The sequence below is a fragment of the Crinia signifera genome, chromosome 9 (assembly GCF_055691185.1).
Source record: "Crinia signifera chromosome 9, ASM5569118v1, whole genome shotgun sequence".
NCBI classification, from domain to species: Eukaryota; Metazoa; Chordata; class Amphibia; order Anura; family Myobatrachidae; genus Crinia; species Crinia signifera.
The window spans coordinates 15,994,640-16,022,079 of NC_139225.1; the positions used below are offsets into that span (position 1 = coordinate 15,994,640).

Genomic DNA, 27,440 nt, shown 5'->3' on the forward strand with positions numbered 1-27,440 from the left:
TATTATGCAGCAATTTATTGGGGGTATATGGCGTAGCAAGCCTTCCAGACTATGGGGTAGCAATCGCTACAGACTATGGGGTAGCAATCGCTACAGACTATGGCGTAGCAATCCCTACAGACTATGGCGTAGCAATCCCTACAGACTATGGCGTAGCAATCCCTACAGACTATTATGCAGCAATTTATTGGGGGTATATGGCGTAGCAAGCCCTACAGACTATGGGGTAGCAATCGCTACAGACTATGGCGTAGCAATCCCTACAGACTATGGCGTAGCAATCCCTACAGACTATGGTTTAGCAATCCCTACAGACTATTGGGTAGCAATCCCTACAGACTATTATGCAGCAATTTATTGGGGGTACAGCCCTAGTCAGTCAACTGGTGAGCAGCCACACGCCCAGTCCACGAAAGTGTGGCTTGGTGTTAGACCGGAAACAACACCGCGCTAATGTCTCTTGGGGGGGCTCAGTGGTAAAGGCCGATACTGTGGAGTATTTTCTAGTGAAACTATATATAGAATCTATGGCAGGAGGGATGTTCCCAGGCTGCGAGGGAATCCAGAGTTTCTATAGCAACCTATTCCTTGCGGCCGCCATACAGATGGATGAAGAGGACTACGAGGAGAATCCGGGCGCGCAGAGCGCTCTGGGGCTGGGGGGGATATTACAGTAATATCATTAGATAGAACAAGGCCGATCTGATGCAGCCCGGAGCTGGAACGTTACTCATATGTTCAAAGTTATGCCCTGTACACATCCAGTAACAATGAGGCTGCATAGAACGCTCGCGGAACCCGCTGCAAACGAGCGAGGCAGCAGTGAGACACCAGACATTGCACACAATGTATTCCATTTATTTTGTCAGGTATTCAATGAGATAAAGCGGAACAGTCCTGAACTGCGATTTCCCACCCAGGTACCGGGGCGCGTGACAAGGTGGATGCCTAATTGTGCGCGATGACCTACCGCGCCAAACAGAGGTCGCGGATCAATCCAGAATCTCACAAACTGAACGGAGCATTTCCCCGGCTGCTGTCACTATGAACGGAATTCTCCCCGTTCGCTGGCATCCATGTGCATCAATACAGATCTTATAAGGGTCGAAATTGGGCGGCAGAAGGGGAGATGCAGTATATAAAGCATATTCCGATCATCTGACATCAGTACATAATACCCACTTTTGTAACATTAATCCAGACCCAGAACAAGGGGTATATAGCTTGCACCAAGTATTATCCCCCATCCGGACACATGGGGGACGCAGGCAGCAGTGGTCACATGATCAATTCCCAGGGATATAGTGCTAGACTCCCATGATATGACTTTATTCCTCATTCCCAGCCCACGGCATGACCGTGCCGCCGTTAGTGAGGCAGATGGGAGAGTGTCACACACAGGGGCACAACAGTGCCTGCCCTTCCCATCTCCCACATAACAAATCTGTCCAATGAAGCAAATGGCATCTGATAGGCAATTATCTGTACGTGTTCCTGTAGAAACAATTGTTCCCGTGTCCATGTCATTGAGTCATTAATAGCCACGGTGAAAGCCTTGGGGAGGGGGCACCGTGATCCAAGGTCCGTAAGGATGGGTGTCAGGGTACAAGGAGAGGGGCCGGAATGAGTTCCATGATTCTGGAAACTGAACCGTTTTGAGGACAATTAAAAATGTGCTCGTCCGTCGTAGAGCGTACCGTATCACTTCAACCATGGAGGGAGTGGGCCGACATATATTCAGGGGGAAAAAGCAACTACAAACAAACGCACTACAAAACACAGAACAAAAATGGTCAATTCAAAAAGTTATCTTTCGCCTCTAAACCTGATTAAAACCAATCAATTTCTGCTTCCTCCTGGTGGAACCTATTTCCACCGGGGAATTCCAGTTATATTGGTGTTACGCTAGAAAGTCGTGGCACCGATGTGGACACCCGATTTTACCACCAAACGCAGTCGAGCCATGGTAAAAGAAATCCCTAAAACTTAGGGACATAAAATATGAATGAAGAGAAAAGCAAAAATGGTCATTATACGGGGCAGGCAGTGTTCTTCCAAGAAAACAGTTGTGGCAATATAAATGAACACAGAACACAAACAAACATCTACATGGGTGGGGGGAAAAAATAGCTGCAATCAGACACAAGCTGGTGGCGGTGGCTTTGGACACCAAGAGAAAACCGTGGAGCTGGTCCTTCAAGCCTGAATGAGTTCATTAGTGATTAGCCGACAAGCGACCGGTTGGAAGTGTGTAGTGAGTTATCGAGCAGCATGTGGTTTAGTGCAGAGTAGCCATCGTCGTGTTTTTGGTTTGTACACTATGTGACCGAGGACAACCATCCCCCGCTCACCCCGGGGTGGTTCTTGCTCTTCATCTGAGGTGACCAGGAATGGATTCGGAGTACAATGTTCTCCTTTAGATCCAAGTACATCATGAGGAAACCGTGCCGGACAATAGGAGCGGTCTTCTCCTGAATGTGACCAAAAGCCAGGCATACGCACCCTCTAGAGTTCCTCTTCCAAGCCCAGCTCTGGTTAAGGAGACATGATCAAGATCTATTGGAGGAAGAGGACAAGGAGTAGGTGGAAAGTCAGGAGGACCACCGGTTAGACGCTTGTTCTCCAGCCAAGAGCCTCTCCATACCGGAGAACAAGGTGGTGCTGGCTCTAGATTGAACGTGTTGTTAAAAAGCAGAGATCAGGACAAATGGCAGAGGAGAAGGTATCTTAATGGGTTACTAGAGCTCTTCATATTCCTCGCCTGAACGTGGTTTGCTGGGTACACTGCCCCCGAGAAAAGCCTCCAGTTCGTCAAACCCATCTTTCCCCTTGCTCTTCTTGGGCTTTTTCTTCTTCTCTTCTTTCCCATCCTTTACCTCCTCTTTCTCTTTGCTCTTCTTATGTTTATTTTTTTTCTTGGTCGGTTTTTCTTCTTCCGGTGCCTGTTGGGAGAAAGGGAAAAATTTCAGATGGGATTGAGGCGAATCACACAACATGAAGAACCTTAATCCATCTACAATTAGGGAAAAGGACGTTGGGTTGCTCCCTGCTGTACTCCTGATTCCGCCCTACCCATTATATAACAGAGTAGAATCCAAGGGTCTTCCTGCTCTCCTGCTCTGGAACCATGGTTTCTTGGTTAGTAACTAGATGGCCTGCTGTATCACAGACTAAAACGTAATCACAAACTAAACATGGAATAAAGAGTTAAATGAACATAATATTTCTTGGACTGCTGTGTGCTTATGTTACACCACACAAAGTTATCTCATGCCGGGATATATAAGAGGAGGGGAACTGTTCCCAGGCTCTGTGTGCACTCACGCATCTCTGGCAATGCAGAAGAGGTCTACTGTGCTTGTGTAGGACTTCAAGAACATGGTGTCTGCCCCTTGTTCCTAGGGACTTCTCTACTATGTGTGTGCAGGACTCTGGTAACATGGCGCATGCCCCTTGTTCCTAGGGACTTCTCTACTATGTGTGTGCAGGACTCTGGTAACATGGCGCATGTCCCTTGTTCCTGGAGACTTTTCTACTGTGCATGTGTGGGACTCTGGGAACATGGTGCCTGCCCCTATAGTCTATAGTCAAAAATAGATTACAGAACCTAAATAGTAACAAGTCTCCTGGCCCAGACAAAATACACCCTAGGATACTAAAAGAATTGAGTTCTGTCATAGCACTACCATTATATCTGATATTTGAGGAATCAATAAACTCGGGGACGGTACCAAGGGACTGGCGCATACCTAACGTAGTACCAATATGGAAAAAATGTAGCAAAAACTAACCCTGAAAATTATAGACCAGTCAGCCTCACATCCATTGTGGGGAAAATATTAGGAAGATTAATAAGAGATAGTATCCAACATTTCTTAGAACAGGAGGTGGTGGTAAGATAGGCTCAGCATGGGTTCGTCAAAAATAGGTCATGTCAGACTAATTTAATTAGCTTCTATGAGGAAGTCAATAGGGGGCTGGACTTAGGGAATACATTGATGTAATACTGCTTGATTTCTCTAAAGCTTTTGACACTGTGTCCCATAAAAGGTTATTAATGAAACTAGGTAACTTAGATTTAGGAGATAAAATTTGTAACTGGATTAAAAACTGGTTGCACAATTGGGGACAGAGAGTGGTGGTAAATGGCATACATTCCAGCTGGGGTAAGGTCCAAAATGGAGCCCCGCAAAGTTCAATATTGGGACCCACCTTGTTTAATATATTCATGAATGATATAGGAATTGACATAGTGAGTAAAATTGCAATATTTGCAGATGATATGAAATTGAGTAAGGAAATTAAATGTGCGGTACTCCGGGAACATTGTGAATGCCCCTTATTCTTGGGGACTTCCCTACTGTGCATGTGCAGGACTCCGGGAACATGGCGCCTGCCCCTTATTCCTGGGGACTTCCCTACTATGGGTGCGCAGGACCCCAGGAAAATGGCTCCTGCCCATTATTCTTGGGGACTTCTCTTTGGTCCTTGTGCACAGAGGGAAAAAATGCCATGGGTTCTTTCTCCTGGTTACTTCTCTCTGCAGTGGTTGCCGACACAGAGGAGAAGTGAGTATAATTATAAGGGTGCAGGGTCTAGCTACGCCATTGAGTATCCCATTTCTTTTTGTAATGCATCATAAGATAAGAAGTGTTACCTCTTTGCTCTTCTTCTTCTTTTTGGATTTTTCCTTGGCGATCTTGTTCCCTTGGTCTGGAAAATATCAGCAATCAGATCCCAGGTATCCAGGACAACTAGTCATTGTATACTGTATATAAGTCTGCTATATAGGGGTTACCTTCCTCGACGCCCTTGGTCACTTGCTCCTCAAATCCCAGACCAAACAAGTCAGAGTCTTCTCTCATCTTGAAGGTGGGCAGGATGGGCTTGGCCATTGGTGGAGGCACAGAGGAGCCCATGTCTTCACTGGAGCTGTCAGACAGGTTATTCAGCACCGGGAGCACGGCCTAGAAGAACAAAGCCTCAAATCATTACTCGTGTCACTACGGACACCGGAGGAGGTAGTCTCCATACAGATTTCATTTACCGACAAGACTGAAAACACCAAACTCACGTTACCGATTGGGGCTCAGACTCACCGGCGTTTTGGAAACCTGGTTTGAATCTTCGCTGTCAAAGTCAGGGTCGTCCATGACAAAGGAGAGCATCTGCGTGGCAATCGGACCCTCGGGGTCGCTCTCCGAGTCCTCCAGGACCTTGCCTTTTCCTTTCTTGGGGACGGTCTGGCCCGCCAGGTTCTGTTTCTCGGGGACAGACTGAAGAGCAGAGGGTTGTGGGGCTTTCCTGAAGTATGGAGATATCGGTCATCGGCATCTCAACAGTACCCCCAAAATCCATTCCATAAACCGTGTAACCTCAAAAGCCCTTCACAGAAGTATTGCTATCATTCCAGCCCAAACCTGCCCTCCTGGTGCGCCAATGAGATACGAGTAAAACGCACCTGTCGCTTATGGGGGCGGCTGTTCCGCCTATGTACTAATATTCGGTGGATAATGCCAGTATAAGGACAATGTGAGGTTGTGGGGTTATACCGGGACAACACTGCTCCTCTCGTGTGGTGTTTGTGAGCTGATAACACGACATAGAGCTTACAAGCTGACAAGCAATTGCCAGCGGTAGACGGGCAACTATCAATCAGCTAATTAATACCAATCAATACTTCACAGAACATGGAGAATACTTCCCAGACAATTTCCGAAAGACACCTGCCAAGTCGCAGCTGTGGTTTATGTCATCTGGACACCAGCCACCGAATTCACTGAGAAGGAAGAAGCGGATCTGTAGCCAGCAGCAGTCGTGTGGTCCCCCACGGGCTGGCATTGTGTGCGGTAACTGCTTAATGCGCTATAGCTGGTTACATCTCTGCGTAGAGCGTGTGTGTATGTATGTGTGTGTGTGTGTGCGTGACGCCACTTTCATGGAATGTGATGACATTGTGACACTACTACTCCCAGCCCATTGATACTGGAATACTAACATGGAAGGAACAATGTGATCACACAAAGACCGATATGACCGTAGTGTATCTCTCACCATGTGTACATCTCCACGTCCTCATCTCTGGCGATGTGCACGCTGGGAGTAGGCTCCTCGTCATCGCTGGACAGGGCGATGTTCTTACTAGGGATGACGGCGAGTGTGGGCTTTGTGGCTACCCGGTCATCGGGATCCAAGTCATCCTGAAAGCTGGCAACCATGGGATTTGTCCCAGGCACGTCCCCGTCGCTACAATGAGACGGGCAACATTACGTGCTGGAAGGGTAATGTGGAAAGAGACGCACAGGCTGTGCCCCTACACAACGTGTCTTACTGTACCTGTCGCTATCTTTCCTGTGTCTCATGTTCGCTCTCTCCTGCTCTCTCTGAGCAGAGCCGTCCTCTAGGAAGCTGCGATCTAAGCTGTCGTCTGGAACAAAGTCTTCCACGCTCTGGACCTTTACAGGCTGCTCCGCTGGTGCTGCGGTCTCTGCTGACGGAGAACGACACAGGGTCAGTGGGTGAGAATAACGGAGATTATAGCAAACGGTCAGTAGGAGAAAAACCATGAAGTCACAATGCCAGGGAAGGGAATAACCTGGTGACAATCACGTAGATGCCATACTGTATGGTCGCGATACATGTGACACCTGCCTTATTCTAACAGAACAAGTAATTCATTGGATAATTCAGTGTAACCTTTCATTACACTAACTGTATACTAAACTTTACACATAGAACCCTATAGAGAACTGGTGAAGGCTGGAAGCACCTGGTCTGGTCGGAGTGCTCTCCGGTGCATTGGAACCAAACAGCCGCGACATGAACCCGCGCTTCTGCTGAGGTTGCTGGGACAGAGGGGGAGAGGACACGGCGGCGGGAGAAGGACTGGCGATGTCAGGAAGGTCTGATTCTGGAGGCGGGACTGAGGCAGCCTGGGCAGGAGATGTTGGTAGTACAGTTGGCATCTGAAGAGGGGTTCCAGGGCCGGAGCTGTCCGGGGAGCCAGAGTTTACTGGGACCACCGGAGACTGGGAGCCAGGCGAGGGGCTTTGTCCGTTGGTTGCCGTGGGAGAACCTAGACGTTGGGTGTTCTCTAGCATTTCCAGGAATCTGTAGAGGACATACGGGAAAGATTTGTGAAACAAGACAAACACCTCTGTGACAGATTGTGCTGATACGAGAGAGACGTCATGAATCTCACAGAAGCGCAGAGACAGAGGATATCATCTCGCTAATTAGCCCAGAGCGAGTGGGAAGATGCTGTACATGTCTGGTGGTGCCAGCTCAAAGCACAGCGAGATCAAGACTACATACTGTACACTTCTGTGATATTTATAATGCAGCCATTAAGCTACTGCTCTCTAATTACTTGTACTAGTAAAAGCTGGAGAGCCGGCTCTTCCCAATATATAACTGTCAGTCTGTGGCTGCCCATGTCACATGCAGCCCTGTCCTCACTGACACATCCTTCATCTCCTGATATACTCTGTGCTGCTGGGGACTCTGCCCCTCCCACTATATAACTCTCAGTCTGTGGCTTCCTGCTGCCTCCATTCCCCTCCTCACATCATGTCACTGCCCCTGTCACATGCAGCCCTGTCCTCACTGACAGCTCCCTCATCTCCTGATGTACTCTGTGCTGCTGGGGACCCTGCTCCTCCCACTATATAACTCTCAGTCTGTGGCTTCCTGCTGCCTCCATTCCCCTCCTCACATCATGTCACTGCCCCTGTCACATGCAGCCCTGTCCTCACTGACACATCCCCCATCTCCTGATATACTCTGTGCTGCTGGGGGGACCCTGCTCCTCCCACTATATAACTGTGGCTTCCTGCTCAGACATACTCAACCTCTAGGACCATACAGAGTTAATTGCTGTATTATATGTATTAAACATCCAGAACAGAGAGAGACAGAGATAAGGGAGGAATCACACAGAAAACCTCTAGGACCAGACAGTACAGCGGTAAGGGCTGAATTAAACATATTAAACCTATAGGAACATACAAGGCAAAGGTAAAGGTTATAATAGACATGTTCAACCTCTAGGACCAGACAGTATAGACACAGACAGTAATCCTCTAGGACCAGCAAACCTCTAGGACCAGACAGTACAGATGTAAGGGCGGTATAAGACACAGTAAACCTCTAGGACCAGACAGTACAGAGGTAAGGGCGGTATAAGACAGTAAACCTCTAGGACCAGACAGTACAGAGGTAAGGGCAGTATAAGACACAGTAATCCTCTAGGACCAGACAGTACAGAGGTAAGGGCGGTATAAGACAAGGTAATCCTCTAGGACCAGACAGTACAGATGTTAGGGCGGTATAAGACAAGGTAATCCTCTAGGACCAGTAAACTCTAGGACCAGACAGTACAGAGGTAAGGGCAGTATAAGACACAGTAAACCTCTAGGACCAGACAGTACAGATGTAAGGGCGGTATAAGACAAGGTAATCCTCTAGGACCAGTAAACCTCTAGGACTAGACAGTATAGAGGTAAGGGCGGTATAAGACACAGTAATCCTCTAGGACCAGTAAACCTCTAGGACTAGACAGTACAGAGGTAAGGGCAGTATAAGACACAGTAAACCTCTAGGACCAGACAGTACAGAGGTAAGGACAGTATAAAACACAGTAATCCTCTAGGACCAGACACTAGAGCTGTATAGTAGACCACTGCTCCCAGTAAGACCAGCTGGCATAGCACCAGTAGCACTGGGATCTACTGCACTAGGGAAGCTCATATGCCTGGGAATGGCAGCAATAGTTAGTGTGCACTGGTCTCCGTAGAACCCACTGATAATACCCATGTGACCTATATAACACGGGGCACTGGTCTCTGTGGCACCCAGTGATAACACCCTCCCCCTCGTGGCCTATATAACACGGGGCACTGGTCTCCGTGGCACCCAGTGATGGTGCCCGCAATCCCCCTGATGGCCTATATAACACAGGACACTGGTCTCCGTGGCACCCAGTGATGGTGCCCGCCCTCCCCCTTGTAGCCTATATAACACGTGGCACTGGTCTCTGTGGCACCCAGTGATGGTGCCCGCCCTCCCCCTGGTGGCCTATATAACAAGGGGCACTGGCCTACGTGGCACCCGGTGATGATGCCCCCCCCCCTCATGGCCTACATAACACGGGGCATTGGGGTATATGGGGGTGTAGGTTACATCTCATAGTTCTGGTCCTCCGTCTCTTGCTGCACGGACAGCTCTTCCAGGGTGGCGTCGATGTCCAGCTGATTCGTCTCCAGCTGACGTAACAAGGTTTCTCGCTGGGGGCACAAGGAGAGAGAGGAGGTTACTGGGCGCAATGTCTGCTGCCGACAGTGACAGTATTAAGGAATGACTCCAGCATCAGTGACAGATCGGGACGCACTTACCTCTACTCCTCCGATGTCTGACAGAGCCAGCCAGGTACCCTCTAATCCCTATCAGCATTGTCCCCTCCCCAGCGAGACTCCCATTAGGATGAACATGAACCTTTAACCCCACCCCGCCTGGGAGGGCGTGACCCAAAGTCACTGCAAATACGCCACAGCAGTCCCCAGCAGCAACGGGGTTAAAAGTGTCAGATTCTGCTGGGAAATAAATAAGTAAGAGCGTCCAGGTATCGTGTCCCCGCAGTGTCACTTTACAGGTGCAGCCACGGGGGTGTAACACCAGACTCTCTGCTGGGTTCTGCTGAGAGGCAGCTGTAACTCCAGATGCACAGCCAGGCTCAGGTGTACACACGGTAATTACACCACAGACCCCACCGTGCCAGAATCTACTACTAAATCACTGTGCTATCTGCGGGTACTATATGTTACTGGTATAGGAGACGGCAATGATAAATGTAATAAGTTAGGAGGGGGAGGAGAGGGGAGGGAGCGAGAGGAATAAGGGGAGGGAGCGAAAGGGGGGGAGAAGGACTGGAAGAAGGGAGTAGAGAAATGAGCAGAGAGAAATGGGAAGAAAGGGAGGGGGAGAGAGGGGGAAGTGAGAGAAGGGATAGAGCGAGAGGAAAAAGGGGAGGGAGCGAAAGGGGAGAGAAGGAACGGGGAGAGGAATGGGAAGAGGAGGGGGGGGAGAGGGGAGAGAAGGAAGGGGGAAAGGAATGGGAAGAGGAGGGGAAAGTGGGAGAGGGGAGAGAAGGAAGGGGGAAAGGAATGTGAAGAGAGGGAGGGAAAGAGGGAGAGAAGGAAGGGGGGAAAGGAATGGGAAGAGGAGGGGAAAGTGGGAGAGGGGAGAGAAGGAAGGGGGAAAGGAATGTGAAGAGAGGGAGTGAAAGAGGGAGAGGGGAGAGAAGGAAGGGGGGGAAAGGAATGTGAAGAGAGGGAGGGAAAGAGGGAGCGGGGAGAGAAGGAAGTGAGAAAGGAATGGGAAAAGAGGGAGGGAAAGAGGGAGAGAAGGAAGGGGGAAAGGAATGGGAAGAGAGGGAGGGAGAGAAAGGTGGCAGGTTGGGGAGAGGTAGGTGAGGCAGACGGGGAGAGAGAGAAAGGTGGCAGAATGGGGAGAGGTAGGCGAGGCAGAGGGGGAGAGAGAGGGGGAGAGAGAGGGGGGAGAGAGAGAGGGGGGAGAGAGAGGGGGGAGAGAGGTAGGGAAAAAGAACAAGATGTGGAGAGAAGAGGGAGGTTAGAGAGGTGGAAGGGAGTGGTGAGAAGAGGAGGGGATAGAAGGAGAGGGGGTGGAGTAAGTAAGAGGATAGGGGGAGGGGACAGTGTGGGACTGAGCGAGAGAGGGAAAGGGGAGGAGACAATCATGTTGTGACCCCTGACAGCAGAACACTGATCTATACACAGCAATAGCAGCACTGCCTCCGTCAGGCCTAGTAGAGGAGGGGAAGCGGTAGCTGGCATCCAGGGATCTCACCTGGAGCTGGAGGAAAGGGATGTTAAAAAATTTGTGTAAATACTTCAGCCCAAAGCTGTTCTTCATGGAAGACTCAGCATAGCGGATGTAGGAGGAGCCGGGGCGTCTGTGGGGGAAGCAGAGGAGAAGGGATGGGGTGGTTATCTACTGTACACAGTAATAAGGTAACACAGAACAGGATCTGGGCTGGAGGGAGACCACCGCTGCCCGCCACACATTACAGATGCACAACCACCTGGTAGCGTGACGCCTGCACCGTTATCATTGGGCACCACCGTTCACCAGCTACATGAGGATGGAGGGAGGACCAATCACAAGCTGGAAGTGACTGCACTGCCCCCTGCATGCAGACGGTGGCAGCTCGGCTACCTAGGTGGTAGTGCAGGGGTAAGAAGCGGCTCACACACCGACATGCCCGCCACGGGTCACATCCGGTACAATTATTACTCACCGGTTCAGGCTCTGGATAAAATCTCGCACATCATCCGGCAGGATAACTCTGTGCTCGCCCATATCGCGGTGATTGCCAAGCACACACACCGGCACATGGCTGGGAACCTTGGGTAGCTCCCGTGTGATGTAGGTAAAGGTCCTGACACCCAACGCACCAAAAGAAAGCAGACGGTCAGACTTCACTTCTATACTACTGCATGTGTACACAAAGCAAGACAAGGGGGCTGATTCAGAGTGTTGCGTCCGTGGCTGTCCATGCTCCTGGACCATAATGGCGACTCTACGCATTTATGCACGCTCAACTATACTACGACTGCGATCGCTTGCGCACAAAACATGGCGTCAGGTCCATAGGTGCCGGGACCATAGAGTTATTCAGTTAGTCGCTTATTTAAGAAGCTGCATATCTGTATCTGCAAAAGGCCTAGTGTACAACACTGAATCAGGCCCACGGCAAACAATCACTTCCCTCCCCTTTAGGTCCAGCAGTGGGAAGTAATAACGATGGCCCCAAATCTGACCCAGATTAACCGCTTTAGGAAATCAATACATGACTGGTGAGATGAAGACGGCTACACGACAGCGTGGTCACACAGCGAAGCAACGGGACGTAGCCAGCACAAGGTGTAAACGAGATACGTACCACTGCTTAGTGATGTCGAACATCATGATTACGCCATTACAGTTCTTGTAGACGTCCAGGAATTCTGCATCGAGCGCCAAGTCACCATCCCCCTTTGAACACATCAAGCAAGAGATGAATGAGGCATGTAGGGCTGCATGGTGTACTGAGGCATCTCACGCTGCACGGTGTGCGGAGGCTGGATTATGAGGTATATCACGCTGCATGGTGTACTGAGGCTGGATGTATGAGTTATATCACGCTGCACGGTGTACTGAGGCTGGATGTATGAGGTATATCACACTGCATGGTGTACTGAGGCTGGATGTATGAGGTATATCACGCTGCATGGTGTACTGAGGCTGGATGTATGAGGTATATCACGCTGCATGGTGTACTGAGGCTGGATGTATGAGGCATCTCACGCTGCATGGTGTACTGAGGCTGGATGTATGAGGTATATCACCCTGCATGGTGTACTGAGGCTGGATGTATGAGGTATATCACGCTGTGTGGTGTACTGAGGCTGGATGTATGAGGTATATCACGCTGCATGGTGTACTGAGGCTGGATGTATGAGGTATATCACGCTGCATGGTGTACTGAGGCTGGATGTATGAGGTATATCACGCTGCATGGTGTACTGAGGCTGGATGTATGAGGCATCTCACGCTGCATGGTGTACTGAGGCTGGATGTATGAGGTATATCACGCTGCATGGTGTACTGAGGCTGGATGTATGAGGTATATCACGCTGCATGGTGTACTGAGGCTGGATGTATGAGGTATATCACGCTGCATGGTGTACTGAGGCTGGATGTATGAGGTATATCACACTGCACGGTGTACTGAGGCTGGATGTATGAGGTATATCACCCTGCATGGTGTACTGAGGCTGGATGTATGAGGTATATCACCCTGCACGGTGTACTGAGGCTGGGTGTATGAGGTATCTCACGCAGCATGGTGTACTGAGGCTGGATGTATGAGGTATATCACGCTGCATGGTGTACTGAGGCTGGATGTATGAGGTATATCACCCTGCATGGTGTACTGAGGCATATCACCCTGCATGGTGTACTGAGGCTGGATGTATGAGGTATATCACCCTGCACGGTGTACTGAGGCTGGGTGTATGAGGTATCTCACGCAGCATGGTGTACTGAGGCTGGATGTATGAGGTATATCACGCTGCATGGTGTACTGAGGCTGGATGTATGAGATATATCACCCTGCATGGTGTACTGAGGCTGGATGTATGAGGTATATCACCCTGCACGGTGTACTGAGGCTGGGTGTATGAGGTATCTCACGCAGCATGGTGTACTGAGGCTGGATGTATGAGGTATATCACGCTGCATGGTGTACTGAGGCTGGATGTATGAGGTATATCACGCTGCATGGTGTACTGAGGCTGGATGTATGAGGTATATCACGCTGCATGCTGTACTGAGGCTGGATGTATGAGGTGTATCACGCTGCATGGTGTACTGAGGCTGGATGTATGAGGTATATCACGTTGCATGGTGTACTGAGGCTGGATGTATGAGGTATATCACACTGCATGGTGTACTGAGGCTGGATGTATGAGGCATCTCACACTGCATGGTGTACTGAGGCTGGATGTATGAGTTATAGCACACTGCATGGTGTACTGAGGCTGGATGTATGAGGCATCTCACACTGCATGGTGTACTGAGGCTGGATGTATGAGGTATATCATGCTGCATGGTGTACTGAGGCTGGATGTGTGAGGTATATCACGCTGCATGGTGTACTGAGGCTGGATGTATCAGGTATCTCACGCTGCATGGTGTACTGAGGCTGGATGTATGAGGTATCTCACGCTGCATGGTGTACTGAGGCTGGATGTGTGAGGTATATCACGCTGCATGGTGTACTGAGGCTGGATGTATCAGGTATATCACACTGCATGGTGTACTGAGGCTGGATGTGTGAGGTATATCACGCTGCATGGTGTACTGAGGCTGGATGTATCAGGTATATCATGCTGCATGGTGTACTGAGGCTGGATATATGAGGTATATCACGCTGCATGGTGTACTGAGGCTGGATGTATGAGGTATCTCACACTGCATGGTGTACTGAGGCTGGATGTATGAGGTATCTCACGCTGCATGGTGTACTGAGGCTGGATGTATGAGGTATATCACCCTGCATGGTGTACTGAGGCTGGATGTATGAGGTATCTCACGCTGCATGGTGTACTGAGGCTAGAGGTATGAGGCACCTTGCACTGCAGGCACACACCTGTATGTTGACTTACTTACTTATTCTTGCTAAAATATTTGCTAATGATTTAAACTACAGCGCGTTCCTCTCTCAGGGTTTGCCAGGTGGTGAGTGGCACTGTGCCGCCCTGGTAGCCTATACAGGAAGATCTGGCTAATGCGCCCTGTCATCTTATAGCAAATTATCTCCTACTAGGTGGCAGTTTAGTGGCAGCGCTCTGACACAGTGAATACACACCAACATGACGCTATCGCTGGCTGCACACTGGAAAAAATATTAAAGGGTTCCAATGATCAGCCGGTATATAGCGAGCGGGTGGCGTATATCTGACTAACATCAATCACAGATATATAGCGTCGGTATCGGCACATCTGCCAATGTGTACTGGCTGCAGGGAATGACGTCACAGCTGGGTGGGCAAATTCAAATCCCTGCCGGGCTGGATGTCAGGACCGACCTATCAAGAGGCCGATCATTAAGTGTAAATGCTTACCTAAACCGGCCGGTCTGCCGTGTCGGCAGGTCTGCCGGCAAGTCACTCCAGTGTGTACGCAGCTTAAAGATAAGGCTTGGGTAACTCAGATTTACCATCAGGAATTAAAGCCCCCCAATAATCTCACATAATATACTCAGACTTTATTCTCCTCACCTCCTGGGGTTCATTCTCCAGTTTCAAGGTGGTTTCTCCTCTCTTCTTACCTTTACCTGAAAGGAGGGCACAGAAAGGTATTACACTCGGTAAACATCGGAGAAGGGGAACATGCCGCCCTCAGAAGGGGGATACACTTGCACAAATAATCCCCCCAATTTTGAAAAAGACCCTTAGAGAGCTGGCCTGTATACAATAAGTGGTTCGGCGGTATACAGCAGGATGAGGCTAATCCCGAACACCGGGATGAAGGCATAAACCACGTGCGGCACTGGCCGGGGTCTACTGTAGGAACCTCACTGTATCTGCAATAGTTACAGCGGTGCCTTGAGGTTCCAGAACCCCCCGCCCTGGCCAGAAATCTGTCTACAGCTACTTCCCTTCATTTATGTTATACTCATTTCCCGCACAGTTCGGAGTATATATAATACAGGGAGAACGTCAGTGGGCCCGTGCGCACTGCGGGGGAAAACAGAGGGTCTTACCTTTATCAACCACGTCCCAAACTTCCACCTTTACTATATCGTCAGTGGCTGCAAACACAAAGAACAGAGACACATTACACAGCGGCCTAGACCAACTCCATCCACCTGGTGCCTGAATTGAACACTGTGGCCCTGTTAGACAGTTAGGACATGTGGCCCATGGCAGGGGCACCATTTACATTGTGGGTTTTATAGAAGGATCATTTCTTCCCATTCTAACCATTATGGATTCCTTGCTGCCTCTCCGTTACGATTTCCAGGTCAGCGCCTTACAGTTACTGTAATAGACAGGACGTGGCGGGCGTCAGTGACTGTGCCAATGCTGCAATACGCTCTTCCCCGGATGCCGTTTATTATACTTCATGATAACATTGCTGTGCATGGCTAGTAACATATAAGGAATATCATACAGCAGCAAGCGGCTGATCCGGTGATCCCAAGTTCGCAACTTTGGGTTTGGCGCTCCTATAGGCAGAATGGTAGTGGTACATCAGTTTAGGGAAAAAGAGCAGCACCCAGGAATGCCCAGTGCCTGTACAATACATTGCCGGAAGCGTGGGTCTCAGCCACAACACCATAAGAAGCGTGCGCGGTGACATGCAATGGATAAACTCAGTTGTATATGTCTGTACAATGCTGTGCTGTGACATCACTGGGACGGCGTGCATGCTATAATGACTCTGTGGCTTGGAGAGCTATGACATCACCCCCAGGATAGAAGCTTCCTTTACCAGCGTAATGCGATAACCTGCGCACTATAGCAGCCTAACCATTACCGGCAGAGGAGGCCGACATGTCCGGGGAGCGGGAGACCCTGCCCTAAGCTGCTTGGTGATCGTGGACAGCTGGGCATGTGAGACACACACACAGGGTTGGGGTATACAGAGGGGGGCGACACACACACACGGGACATATAGACACAGGGGGCAGAGTGGGTCACTGGCAGAGACACACACATACAAGGGGAAGCGGGGGTCACCAGCAGAGACACACACACACACACACACAGGGGGCAGCAGGGGGTCACTGGCAGACACACACAGGGCTGGGGTATACAGAGGAGGGGGAGGAGGCGACACACACATGGGACATATAGAAACAGGGGACATCGGTGGGTCACCGGCAGACACACACACATGGTGTCCCTTACTTTTGTAGTTCCAGTGGATGCTGGTGACCTGGATCTCCTGAGTGGGAATATATTCCTCCACAAACTTCTTCCCCTGCAGCCGATGCCAGAGAGTGGTCTTCCCGGTGTTTCTGTCCCCTCGGATGACAATTTTCACTGGAAAACACGGATGGCAATTTAGCTGGATATTACCCAGTAATACAAAACACCCAACAAAGCTGACTGGCCGGAGAGATGAAGGTGTCATACCGATCCATTATATCTCCGTATACTAATATAAGCAGACCACATCAGGGGTATCATACTTCCCAGAATATCTGGCCCATTTCATCTTTGCCAATCCCCTCACATTGTATGCCAGGGGTAATCAACATTGCATTGGTATCAATAACATTAATAACAATTAACAAAAGTGTTAAGCTGGATACACATCAGACGATATTTTGCACGATGTTCCCGATTCTGACAGATCGGGGACTTTTAAATCGTTTACATCACCCAGTGTGTACGCCCTATGGCGCTCTCCAGTGAGCGATACGTCACGTCTTCAGGTTGGTTGTACATGCAGCCAAGTCTCTAATGATTTTCAGCTCATCGTTCAGCGTGTATGCGCTACCTACACCCGATATATCGCTAACGCCCCCAAAAAACCTTGCACAATGTAAACACACTAGGGGGCTGATTCAGAGTTAGATTGGATTGCGAATCCGCACAACAGTGATAAATGAATGACTACGCACGCATACCATTCGCATTGTGCATTGGGAAATAGAGACAGGAGAAGTGTACGGATTGTAAACGCAAAGGGCACGGAGCTTGATTGATAGGAAGCTTTTGTGGTGGTAACCGCCTGTTTTCAGGGAGGGTGACCTCGATCACCCGAATTCTGTCGCAGGTGACCGACAGGGGCAGACTTACAATTGCACAGAATGGGAGAATCATCCGATGGCGAGTGAATTGCGCATGGACATCGATCTGTGATAATTTCACAAATCACCTGCAGACTCCGGTAAGAAGATCCAATGGATAGAACAGACAGGTATAATAGGAAACCATTCCCACAATTCTATTTGTAGACTAAACGGTCCCTTGTCCAGCAGCTTCAGGGTATGGGCAGTGTTACGCATTCCTAGAATACCTTCTATTGTCATGGAAACAGCTTTGTATGGGATGGATCTACTAAAGGCCCCCATACATTAGGCCGACTTGTCCTTAGGACTAGTCGGACCCAATTCGCCTGAGACGCCCGGCAGCTCCCCGGGAGCTCTCAGCCAATCAGAGAACGGCCAGTCATTTGACAGGTATTTTAAAAATCTAATACCCGCCAGTCCGCCACTGCACTGCCCATCCCGCAGCGCTGCTGATCACACCACCCGGCCAGGTCAGCACTCGCCGGCGCCGCCAGCTATTTAAAGCGTCGGGACCCACTGCCTGCTCCGGCGTCCCCCTTATGGAGCGCTGCTGCTCCCCCCAGTCAGTCTGGAGGTCGGACGTGATCTTATGTGCTGACCGTCCGACCTCCCTTATCCCACACGGGACCGCGCATCGGATCGGATCAGATGTCACACATCTGCGATTTTGGGACGATTTCACCCAGTTATCCGCCCAAAGTGCCGAAATCGGATGAAATCTTCCCAAAATCGCATAGTGTATGGGGGCCCAAGGCGAGTCACACTATCAGTTACTAGAATGCACCCATACTCACACTTCAGATGGTCACTCTGATTGTATTAGACCAAGCACCAGGAATCGCTGCGCACGCGGGGCTATGGGAGTCAGACCGATGGCAGAGGGTGCATTGAGGACTGTCATCTGAAAGGCCTTATTCTTAGTATCGCATGCCGGGGCCGCTGAACGCAGGGCAAGGCTGCACGGCATGTTAAGGGACGCCAAGAAATGTGATCGCACTCTAACTGCAATGTCATCACAGGATTCGCGTTGATATCTCGCAGCTGCCCTGAAAATAGGGATGACCATCGACTTTCGACGATTTGAAATCATCAATGGTTTATGGCTAATTTTGAATACTTTTGCCATCGATGTGGGAGAACCAGATGGTTTCCCTACATCGTTGGCAAAGGAGAACCGATGTTTCCTTTTTTCTAAGGTGCCGGGAGACGAAGCTCCCGACACCCGGAGGTCCTGTCCCCTAGAATCGATAGGCCCACGGGCCATTCCGTCAAAGATAATGGATGACCATCGATAGCTAAAACTATCAATGGTTATCCATCAGATTGTATACGACTATCGATGGCTGGTTACCATCGATGGCGACTACACCGATGGCCATTTCTACCTGAAAACAGGCACGCCAGCATTAACCAGACCACTCTGGGATGCGATTGCACTTTAAAGTACGCATATGCACACATGTCGCACACGTGAGGAAGTCCAGAAATCCCCCGTTTGTGATTTTCGGACATCTGCGTCCGTACCTGGATAAGGGCCCAAGCGCAGTAAGCAGCCAGCCACATTAGCCATCTCCCACCTTTACCCACCAACCCGTAGTGTTTATATTGAACTGCGCAGACAGGGACCAAAGGTGCAATTCAATTATTTATTGCGCCGATCTCCTGTCATTTCATGCGCAGAATTCCCCATTAGTAGTTTACTGTGATACAGAAGCATTCGCCCAGCAAGGAGGCTCAGTACTTCCCACTGCGGACGTCATTCCAGTCATCCTTGGACAGAAAGGGCAGAATTTTCCATCTTATCTCAGACGCACAATCTCTATTTACACCCCAGGGCGGGGAATCCTAAACGGACCTGGATTGTAACTAAACTAAACACAACTGGAATGTGGCTTCACCAAAGGCTGCCCATACAAGCCATGATGTCATAGAGAGCAGAGGGGGCTTTATCTGCCGGCTCCCACGTACGCTCGGATATACTGTAGCTGGGCTGTTACCGGTGTGTGCTGGGGACTCTGGTTCTATGGACACTACCCGATACATTATGTGCAAGGAAAGCATTTTAGCCTCAGGCCAATGAAGGACACTGGGGGTTATTCAGACCTGATCGCAGAGCACATTTTTTTTAGCAAATGGACATAACCATGTCGCACTGCAGGGGGCAGATGCAACATGTAGAGAGATTTGGTGAATCAGGTGCCTGTTTTTGAGATCTCTTGCACTTGGCATGAGCAGTGCATGTGCCCATACTAATGATAATGGCTTCAAAGCTGGGCGTAAAATCTACGGGCGGCACTGGTTTCCACTTGCGTACATGAGTAGTAAATCTGGCTTCCAATGCAGCCCACTTTGGGTGCGACTTAGAATCAGCCTTTATGATATAATTTCATACACAGACAGGTTAAGTTAGACTTAGCAGCCCCACACAGCAGTGGCGTTGCTATGGGAGGAGACTTCAAAACGCTGACTCCTCCACAGTGACAGAAGCTGGATGCTGCAGTGGGGCATTCTCCTGCAGCATCAGGCTTCTGTCACAGAGGAGGAGCCAACAGTACAGGCACCGGTCTCTGGGGTAGCCCCACCCCCATCTAACAACAGGAATAATGCCATAGATGCTGAACTTTCTAGAGATCCGCATCCCCACCAGCAAGCTCTCAGTGTACTCAGCCTATGCGAGTCTCATTCCCTACGTGCTGGACACTGTAGCAGAGAGTAAGGGAGTACTTCCTTTCCAGCATCCCCCATGCTGGACCAGTCCACCCTACCTTACTGTAACAGCTCGTTAAGCGGCAATAACAATTAGCGCTATATATTATTTCAGGTGCTTGTTTCCTAGCACGGCGTCCGTCGTATGCCATCGCATACCATTAGTTAAGGTATGCGATGGGACCCGATATTAGAGTTTTAAGAGCGCACTGTACAATTTTAATATGCGATCAGACCCGATTTTTAATTGTACAGCCACCCTGATGGGTGATTACTATGTTAAATGCACCCCCACTATCAACGCCAACCCGAAGCGTGGCGAGCCCGCGAGTGGCGGCGGTACGTGTCCTCCGACCTTTTCATACCCCCACTATCCATGTCGGCGTGGGGTAGATTTTAGATAGTGTGGCGAGCGAAGCGAGTCACCGAGCCCGAAGCATGGCGAGCGCAGCGAGGGGACGCGCAATACATGTGAAGTAATCCGCGTCCGCTCGCCACGCTTTGAACTCGGTGCACACTATATAAAATCAACTCCACGCCGATGTGGATAGTGGGGGTATGAAAAGGTCGGAGGACGCGTACCGCCACCTCTCGGGGGCTCGCCATGCTTCAGGTTGGCGTTGATAGTGGGGGTGGCATTAACAATGGGGGTGCATTTAACATAGTAATCACCCATCATGGTGGCTGTACAATTAAAAATCAGGGTCTGATCGCATCGCATGCGATGCGATCAGATAGACCCGATGGCATAAGATAAAAATCGTGGGCACCGTGCTAGGAAACAAGTACCTTATTTCATTCTCTAACAACAGGAGGAATAAAAGGGGTCCTGAAGCTGAAACATAAGTAATGACCACCACTCACATCATAGTAAGCGACGGCGTGACATAAAAATGCAGAGTAACATTATACTTTCAGCTCAGGTAACGGATCTGACTGCACTGCAGCTGCGAATCTATCTCAGTCTGTTATATAGGACATTACAGGGACTCCGAGCACAACCACATACGGAGCCCAATTCAGAGTCGCACTCAGCAGCACACTGGTGGTCGCTAGTCCTAGGAGCTCGCATACATCGTCGCACGCATACAACCATGTCGCTGTATGTGCCAAGTCTAAGACTGACGCTGTTGGTATTTATGAACGCTGTAATACTTATACGTGCGTTGCACCATCTCTGTCTGACCATGGCGCCTTATGCTTGCAACCATATTTACATGCGCTATTAGTCACCAGCCACAAACTCCCAATCGCAACAGTGCAGGCTCTGACACTTGCGCCACAAATATCTGAATTTTTTGCGAGCGCGCACTTGAAAGTAAATGCTGAGCAAGTTCATCGACCAAGTGCGGCCCTGAATCCAGCACATAGCACAATGGCGGTATACAAATGAAGGGGAGCAGCATGGTAACGGGACAGCTGGCGGGAGAGCGGGGCGCAGGGTTTGGGTCGCTGCTGAACGGCAGACGGACGAGTACATAATAAACAGAATGTACAATTGGACAGGACAGAGGTGGTGACGTAGAGGGAGCCGCCCACTGGAGCCGCTTAGTCCCCGTTAGGTGTGCCCCAGGCTCTGTGTGGAATTCGCATCAGACAGTTACACGGTCACATGGAGATCACGAGGCGATGAAGCCTCATCAATGACAGGCTTTATTTATGGAAGTCTCTTTATGCTTCAGCTTTAGTGAAATTAATGTTAAATGTATAAAAAATGGCCCAAAAATAATAACATTATTAATCTTCCTTTATGGAATCACATGAAAAATATATTATTTAAGCCTTAAAAACTCAATGGGGTCGATCCTACTAGCCACAATTAATTAAACTAGACATCTCTTTAACCCGGACGGAATTCGCATAGAAGAGCTTGCTGCCCCCCAAAGGGTAGGGAGCAATTTTGAGCAAATTCGGAGTAGAATCAACCTGCGAAGGGTGCGAAATCAAGTGCTGACATTCAAACGCCGTTGGAACAGCACCTTGTACCCTTCGCAATTAATAGGATCGACCCCTATGAATTTAATAGTGAAATTTCCTATGTATCTCCACATGCGTTCAACAGAACCATCTAACATTACCCGCTATGGGGCAGATTCAATTAGCCGAGAGCTGCCTCTGTGTGCAGCTCCGCAGGCTGTGAGCAGAATCTGCCAAGTTACCATCGGGAGCCGGTCTGGCGGATTTCGTGTCTAACTGTGGTCTCGTGTGGGGAGGTTCCGAGGGACAGGAAACGGAGGCAAGGAAAGGCAGGTACTTGTGAGTTATCTGGGCGTCCGTTTTTGGTACTAGATCGCATGCGATATCGCATGCGATATCGCATGCGATTTAGCATGCGATTTGCATAAGATTTGCTATTCATTTCATTACCCCACTATCCCCAAAGTGTGTCTATCAACGTGAACCCGAAGCGTGGCGAGCGCAGCGAGCCCGCGAGGGGCGGCGGTACGCGTCCTCCGACCTTTTCATGCCCTACTATCCACTAGGGCGTGGAGTGAGAATAGAATAGTGTGGCGAGCGCAGCGAGCCACCGAGCCCGAAGCGTGGCGAGCGCAGCGAGCCCCGCGAGGGGACGCGGACACCTGTGAAGCCCGCAAGGGCACGCGGATACCTGTGAAGGTGTCCGCTGCGCTCGCCACACTATTCTATTCTCACTCCACGCCCTAGTGGATAGTAGGGCATGAAAAGGTCGGAGGACGCGTACCGCCGCCCCTCGCGGGCTCGCTGCGCTCGCCACGCTTCGGGTTCACGTTGATTGCCACGCTTCACGCTAAGGGGATATGAAACGGATAGCAAATCGCATGCAAATCGCAAGTACCCAAAATCGGGAGCCCGGATAACTCACAAGTACCGAAAGGCACCGATTCGATGCAGACAGAGCTGCTGGTTTAAAGGACATTTCTAAAAAGTCACCTTTACTGCGTGACCCAGGCCAATAAGGCGGATTATTAATAATGATGGGTCTAGCAATAACTTGGCTTTAAATAAAACAAAATCAAGCAAACACTGTAACAAACCGACGCAATAAAATATGTGAATATAAGAACTGTCACCATGGAAACAGACAGGCAGTGTAGTGGGATGTTACTGGAAACTTGGCATGTCGGCGGGCAGAGGACCACAGCCTAACCTTAACCCAGGTATAGGTAATTGGGTAGACCACACAAAGGTAGACATACATTGGGTCGACTACTAAAGGTCGACACTGCTTAGGTCCACAGTCAAAAGGGCCACATGGGTGTTTAACTTTTTGTTTGTCCCGAATGTCAGTGCACCGTTGCGCTCCCCATGCTTCGGGCACGGTGCATCGCTTGACACAATTTTATATTCTCCCTCCACGCCCTCTAGTGGATGGTAGGGCATGAAATGCAGCCGTCGGCGCTTGTCGGCTGAAAAAAAAAAAGAAGTGAAAAACCCATGCCGAATTTTTGACTGTCATCCTAGACACTCTTGACCCAAGGCTTGGGTCAACCTTCCAACCATGTCGACCTAATTAGTGTTCCCGCTAGGCTGTTTTAGCTGCGCCCTGCCCGATTTTTAAAGGGCAAAATGCGCCCTGCCCCTCTCGCAGCGCCCCGCTAAAACAGCCTCACGGCGATGCCCGGCGCTTCCCCGGCAGCATAGTGGCTTCGGAGGGGCCGGTCCCACCCCCTTTGACGACGCCGGCGGCCCGGGACCGCCCCCCGACGCCCTGCCCGGTCTCCATCCTAGAGTGAACACTACTAATGACCGTATACCTCTTAATCCACCCTGGTATCCTTTGGGATGCCAACAGTCAGGATTCAAGCACCGGCATTGCGAGCGGTGTCGGGATCCAGGCTCTGGTCTTCTGACCAGCGTCGGCATCCCCTCCGTCGGCATGCTAACCAGATCCCAGTGTAGTAATGTAGCAGACACTGCTTACTGTTATATTGTACTCCTTTGGCAAACCTTCTCTGCAGGGCCTGGTTCATGGACTGCAGCCCCGCAGGAATGTTCTTGTCTCTCAGAGCCGTCACATCCGACCCCACCAGTTTCTTCAACGCCGAAAACATCTTCTCTTTATGTTAAATGGGGAGGAGCCCACTCGATCAACAGGAAGTCTGGTGCCTCTCAATGTCGGACCCTGGTGGAGAGGTATCACTCCATGCACAAGTATCAGGCGGGAGAGAATATCGATGGTAAGGCGTCAGGTGGATATCGGACATCACAAGCCTCGAGACACCATATTTCTCAAAGGTAAAACAATAGTTTCTGTTCGCTGTTCTTAGCCAGGGAACAAATGGTCAGCGACGACGGGATGGTTGGAGGGAACCGCAGAGTCTGCCAACACCAGAGTCACAGGTCCTATTGGGAGAGAAACACAGTAAGTTTGTGCTACCAATGGATAGTGAGCTATTCAGGAGCCTCTGGTTTAGGGACTCCTCGTACAGAGGTGACACCTCTGTACGCCCGGCTCTCACTGTGAACGCAGGGCAATCCCTGGCAGCAAGGTTGAAATGCGTCACATATAAAGGCAAACTAGGGTTCACAGCGAGCACCAGATTCTCCTGGATGTATCCTCAGTGCCACTTAATGTGGGTGCCTTGTTGGAATATATATAGTGTATAGCACTATTGTAACTTTAAGTTTAAGTGGTTCTCAGACAGCAGCGCCTTTTGCTCCCCTGCTTGTAATGCACGTTAATGGCCACCCCAGTGACAGCAGCTTGGGCTACGTCCAGGCAGGCAGGATGTCACACTGTGCTACTATCAGCAGGCTGCAGCTGGGTGCCAGAAGGTGGGAAAGGGGCCAAGGACTCTGCAGCCGGGCATCAGAAGGGGGAGAGGTGCCAGGGGTTCTGCTGGGAGGAGATGTGCCAGGGGTTGTGCAGATGGAAGCAACGATTTCCCCTGCACTGCATGATGTTGTACACGGATTGCGTCTCAGTTACAGAACCAGGACTATAAGAGCACACTGGCTGTAACATAGCAACACATCACGTGTCTCTGACTGGCTGCCGTGGAATACTGCTTCCTTCCCAGGATGTGCTAGTATGCTACTTATATACATTATGCATTAGAACACGTGCAAAAAATGTCCTGTGTGTCAGAATATGTAGAAGGGAGGTGTGTAAACAAACACTCATGTAAGTAATGTGCAACAGAACATGTATGAAAAGGCAATATTTAGTACAATATTTGTAGGGGTGATGTACATTAGTACAGGTGCGACAGGGGGGTGAGCAGTAGTGCGCGTGCGACAGTGGGATGCGCAGTAGTGCGCGTGCGACAGGGCGGCGAGCAGTAGTGCGCGTGCGACAGGGCGGCGAGCAGTAGTGCGCGTGCGACAGGGCGGCGAGCAGTAGTGCGCGTGCGACAGGGCGGCGAGCAGTAGTGCGCGTGCGACAGGGCGGCGAGCAGTAGTGCGCGTGCGACAGGGCGGCGAGCAGTAGTGCGCGTGCGACAGGGAGGCGAGCAGTAGAGCGCGTGCGACAGGGAGGCGAGCAGTAGTGCGCGTGCGACAGGGCGGCGAGCAGTAGTGCGCGTGCGACAGGGCGGCGAGCAGTAGTGCGCGTGCGACAGGGCGGCGAGCAGTAGAGCGCGTGCGACAGGGCGGCGAGCAGTAGAGCGCGTGCGACAGGGCGGCGAGCAGTAGAGCGCGTGCGACAGGGCGGCGAGCAGTAGAGCGCGTGCGACAGGGCGGCGAGCAGTAGAGCGTGTGCGTCAGGGCGGCGAGCAGTAGAGCGCGTGCGACAGGGCGGCGAGCAGTAGAGCGCGTGCGACAGGGCGGCGAGCAGTAGAGCGCGTGCGACAGGGAGGCGAGCAGTAGAGCGCGTGCGACAGGACAGTGAGCAGCAGTGCGCGTGCGACAGGACAGTGAGCAGCAGTGCGCGTGCGACAGGACAGTGAGCAGTAGGGCGCGTGCGACAGGACGGTGAGCAGTAGAGCATGTGTGACAGGAAGGTGAGCAGTAATGCACGTGTGACAGGGAGCTGTGCAGTACAACATGTATGACAAAGAGCTGTGTATTAGAACATGTATGTGAGTATAATGTGTACAGGGACACGTATGACAGGGAGCTGTGCAGTAGAATATGTATGTGAGTATGATGTGTATAAAGACACGTATGACAGGGAGCAGTGCAGAACATGTATGACAGGGAGCTGTGCATTAGAACATGTATGCAAGTTTGATGTGTATAGGGACACGTATGACAGGGAGCTGTGCATTAGAACATGTATGTGAGTATGATGTATACAGGGACACGTATGACAGGGATCAGTGCAGTAGAACATGTATGACAGGGAGCTGTGCATTAGAACATATATGTGAGTATGATGTGTATAGGGACACGTATGACAGGGAGCTGTGCCCATGCATGTGGGTATGATGTGTATATGTATGGGCATGTAACAACTATGTGGTGTGTGGGGCCCCACCCACACCCGGGTCACCTCCGACCCACACACCCTACCCCCGGTGCCGCTGCCTTACTCTCTCTCTCCCGTTGCCAGCCGGAGCTGCGGCGCCGCCATCTTCCTTCCTCCTCCCGGGAGCAGCAAGAAGGAGGAGAGACGCTGCAGCCGCTACGGAGCCCGCAGGAGCAAAAACACCACGGAGAGCGAAGCAGCAGGAGCGAGGCGCATGCGCAGTGCGGGGTCGCCTGCCCTGTCCTGACCTGACCACCAGGCGGCCACACAGCGCAGCAATGAGTACACTGGGGACCGCGTTATTGTACAGCGAGTGAGCGACCAGCGTCACTACAGTACAGCAATCTACCCCTGCAGTACAGCGCCGGGAGCTATGCGTGTCACCGTACCATCACTACAGCACATATTTACCCCTGCAGTACAGCGTCACTACAGCCCATATTATACCCCTGCAGTACAGCGCCGTGTCACCGTACATCACCGACACTACAGCTCATATTATACCCCTGCAGTACGTCACCGTACATCACCGTCACTACAGCTCATATTATACCCCTGCAGTACAGCACCGTGTCACCGTACATCACCGTCACTACAGCTCATATTATACCCCTGCAGTACAGCGCCGTGTCACCGTACATCACCGTCACTACAGCTCATATTATACCCCTGCAGTACAGCACCGTGTCACCGTACATCACCCAGTGTCACTACAGCTCATATTAGACCCCTGCGGCACTACAGGTACAGCCCATATTATACCCCTGAGGTACAGCGCCGTGTCACCGTACATCACCCAGTGTTCCTTCATGTGAGTAGTAACAGGGGACAGGCTTCCTGATGGAGTTAATCCCAATATGGGTCAGGTAAGTTTACCTACCTGCCCTCCCCCCCCCAACCCTGATGCTGAGGATACACCTGCTCCCTGATGCTGAGGACACACCTGCTGCCTGATGCTGAGGATGCACCTGCTCCCTGATG

At 50.7% G+C, this 27,440-nt stretch overlaps 1 protein-coding gene across 2 annotated transcripts; it reads right to left on the reverse strand.

Moving 5' to 3' along the window:
* Positions 1-842: 842 nt before the first annotated feature.
* On the reverse strand, positions 843-26,679 carry RABL6 (RAB, member RAS oncogene family like 6). Of its 2 annotated transcripts, none has more exons than XM_083161149.1 (16): positions 26,524-26,679; positions 23,973-24,394; positions 16,476-16,610; positions 15,326-15,373; positions 14,841-14,896; positions 11,960-12,051; positions 11,315-11,455; positions 10,864-10,969; positions 9,181-9,284; positions 6,770-7,110; positions 6,337-6,487; positions 6,055-6,246; positions 5,100-5,304; positions 4,799-4,967; positions 4,658-4,713; positions 843-2,942 (listed from the first exon to the last, which is right to left on the reverse strand). In XM_083161149.1, the coding sequence occupies exons 2-16, from the start codon at positions 24,100-24,102 to the stop codon at positions 2,739-2,741; spliced, it is 2,130 nt and encodes a 709-aa protein (XP_083017275.1). In that variant the 5' UTR covers positions 24,103-24,394; positions 26,524-26,679; the 3' UTR covers positions 843-2,738. The 2 variants fall into 2 exon arrangements, with proteins under 2 accessions (XP_083017275.1, XP_083017274.1); XM_083161148.1 differs by having other exon boundaries at positions 6,337-6,490.
* Positions 26,680-27,440: the final 761 nt, after the last annotated feature.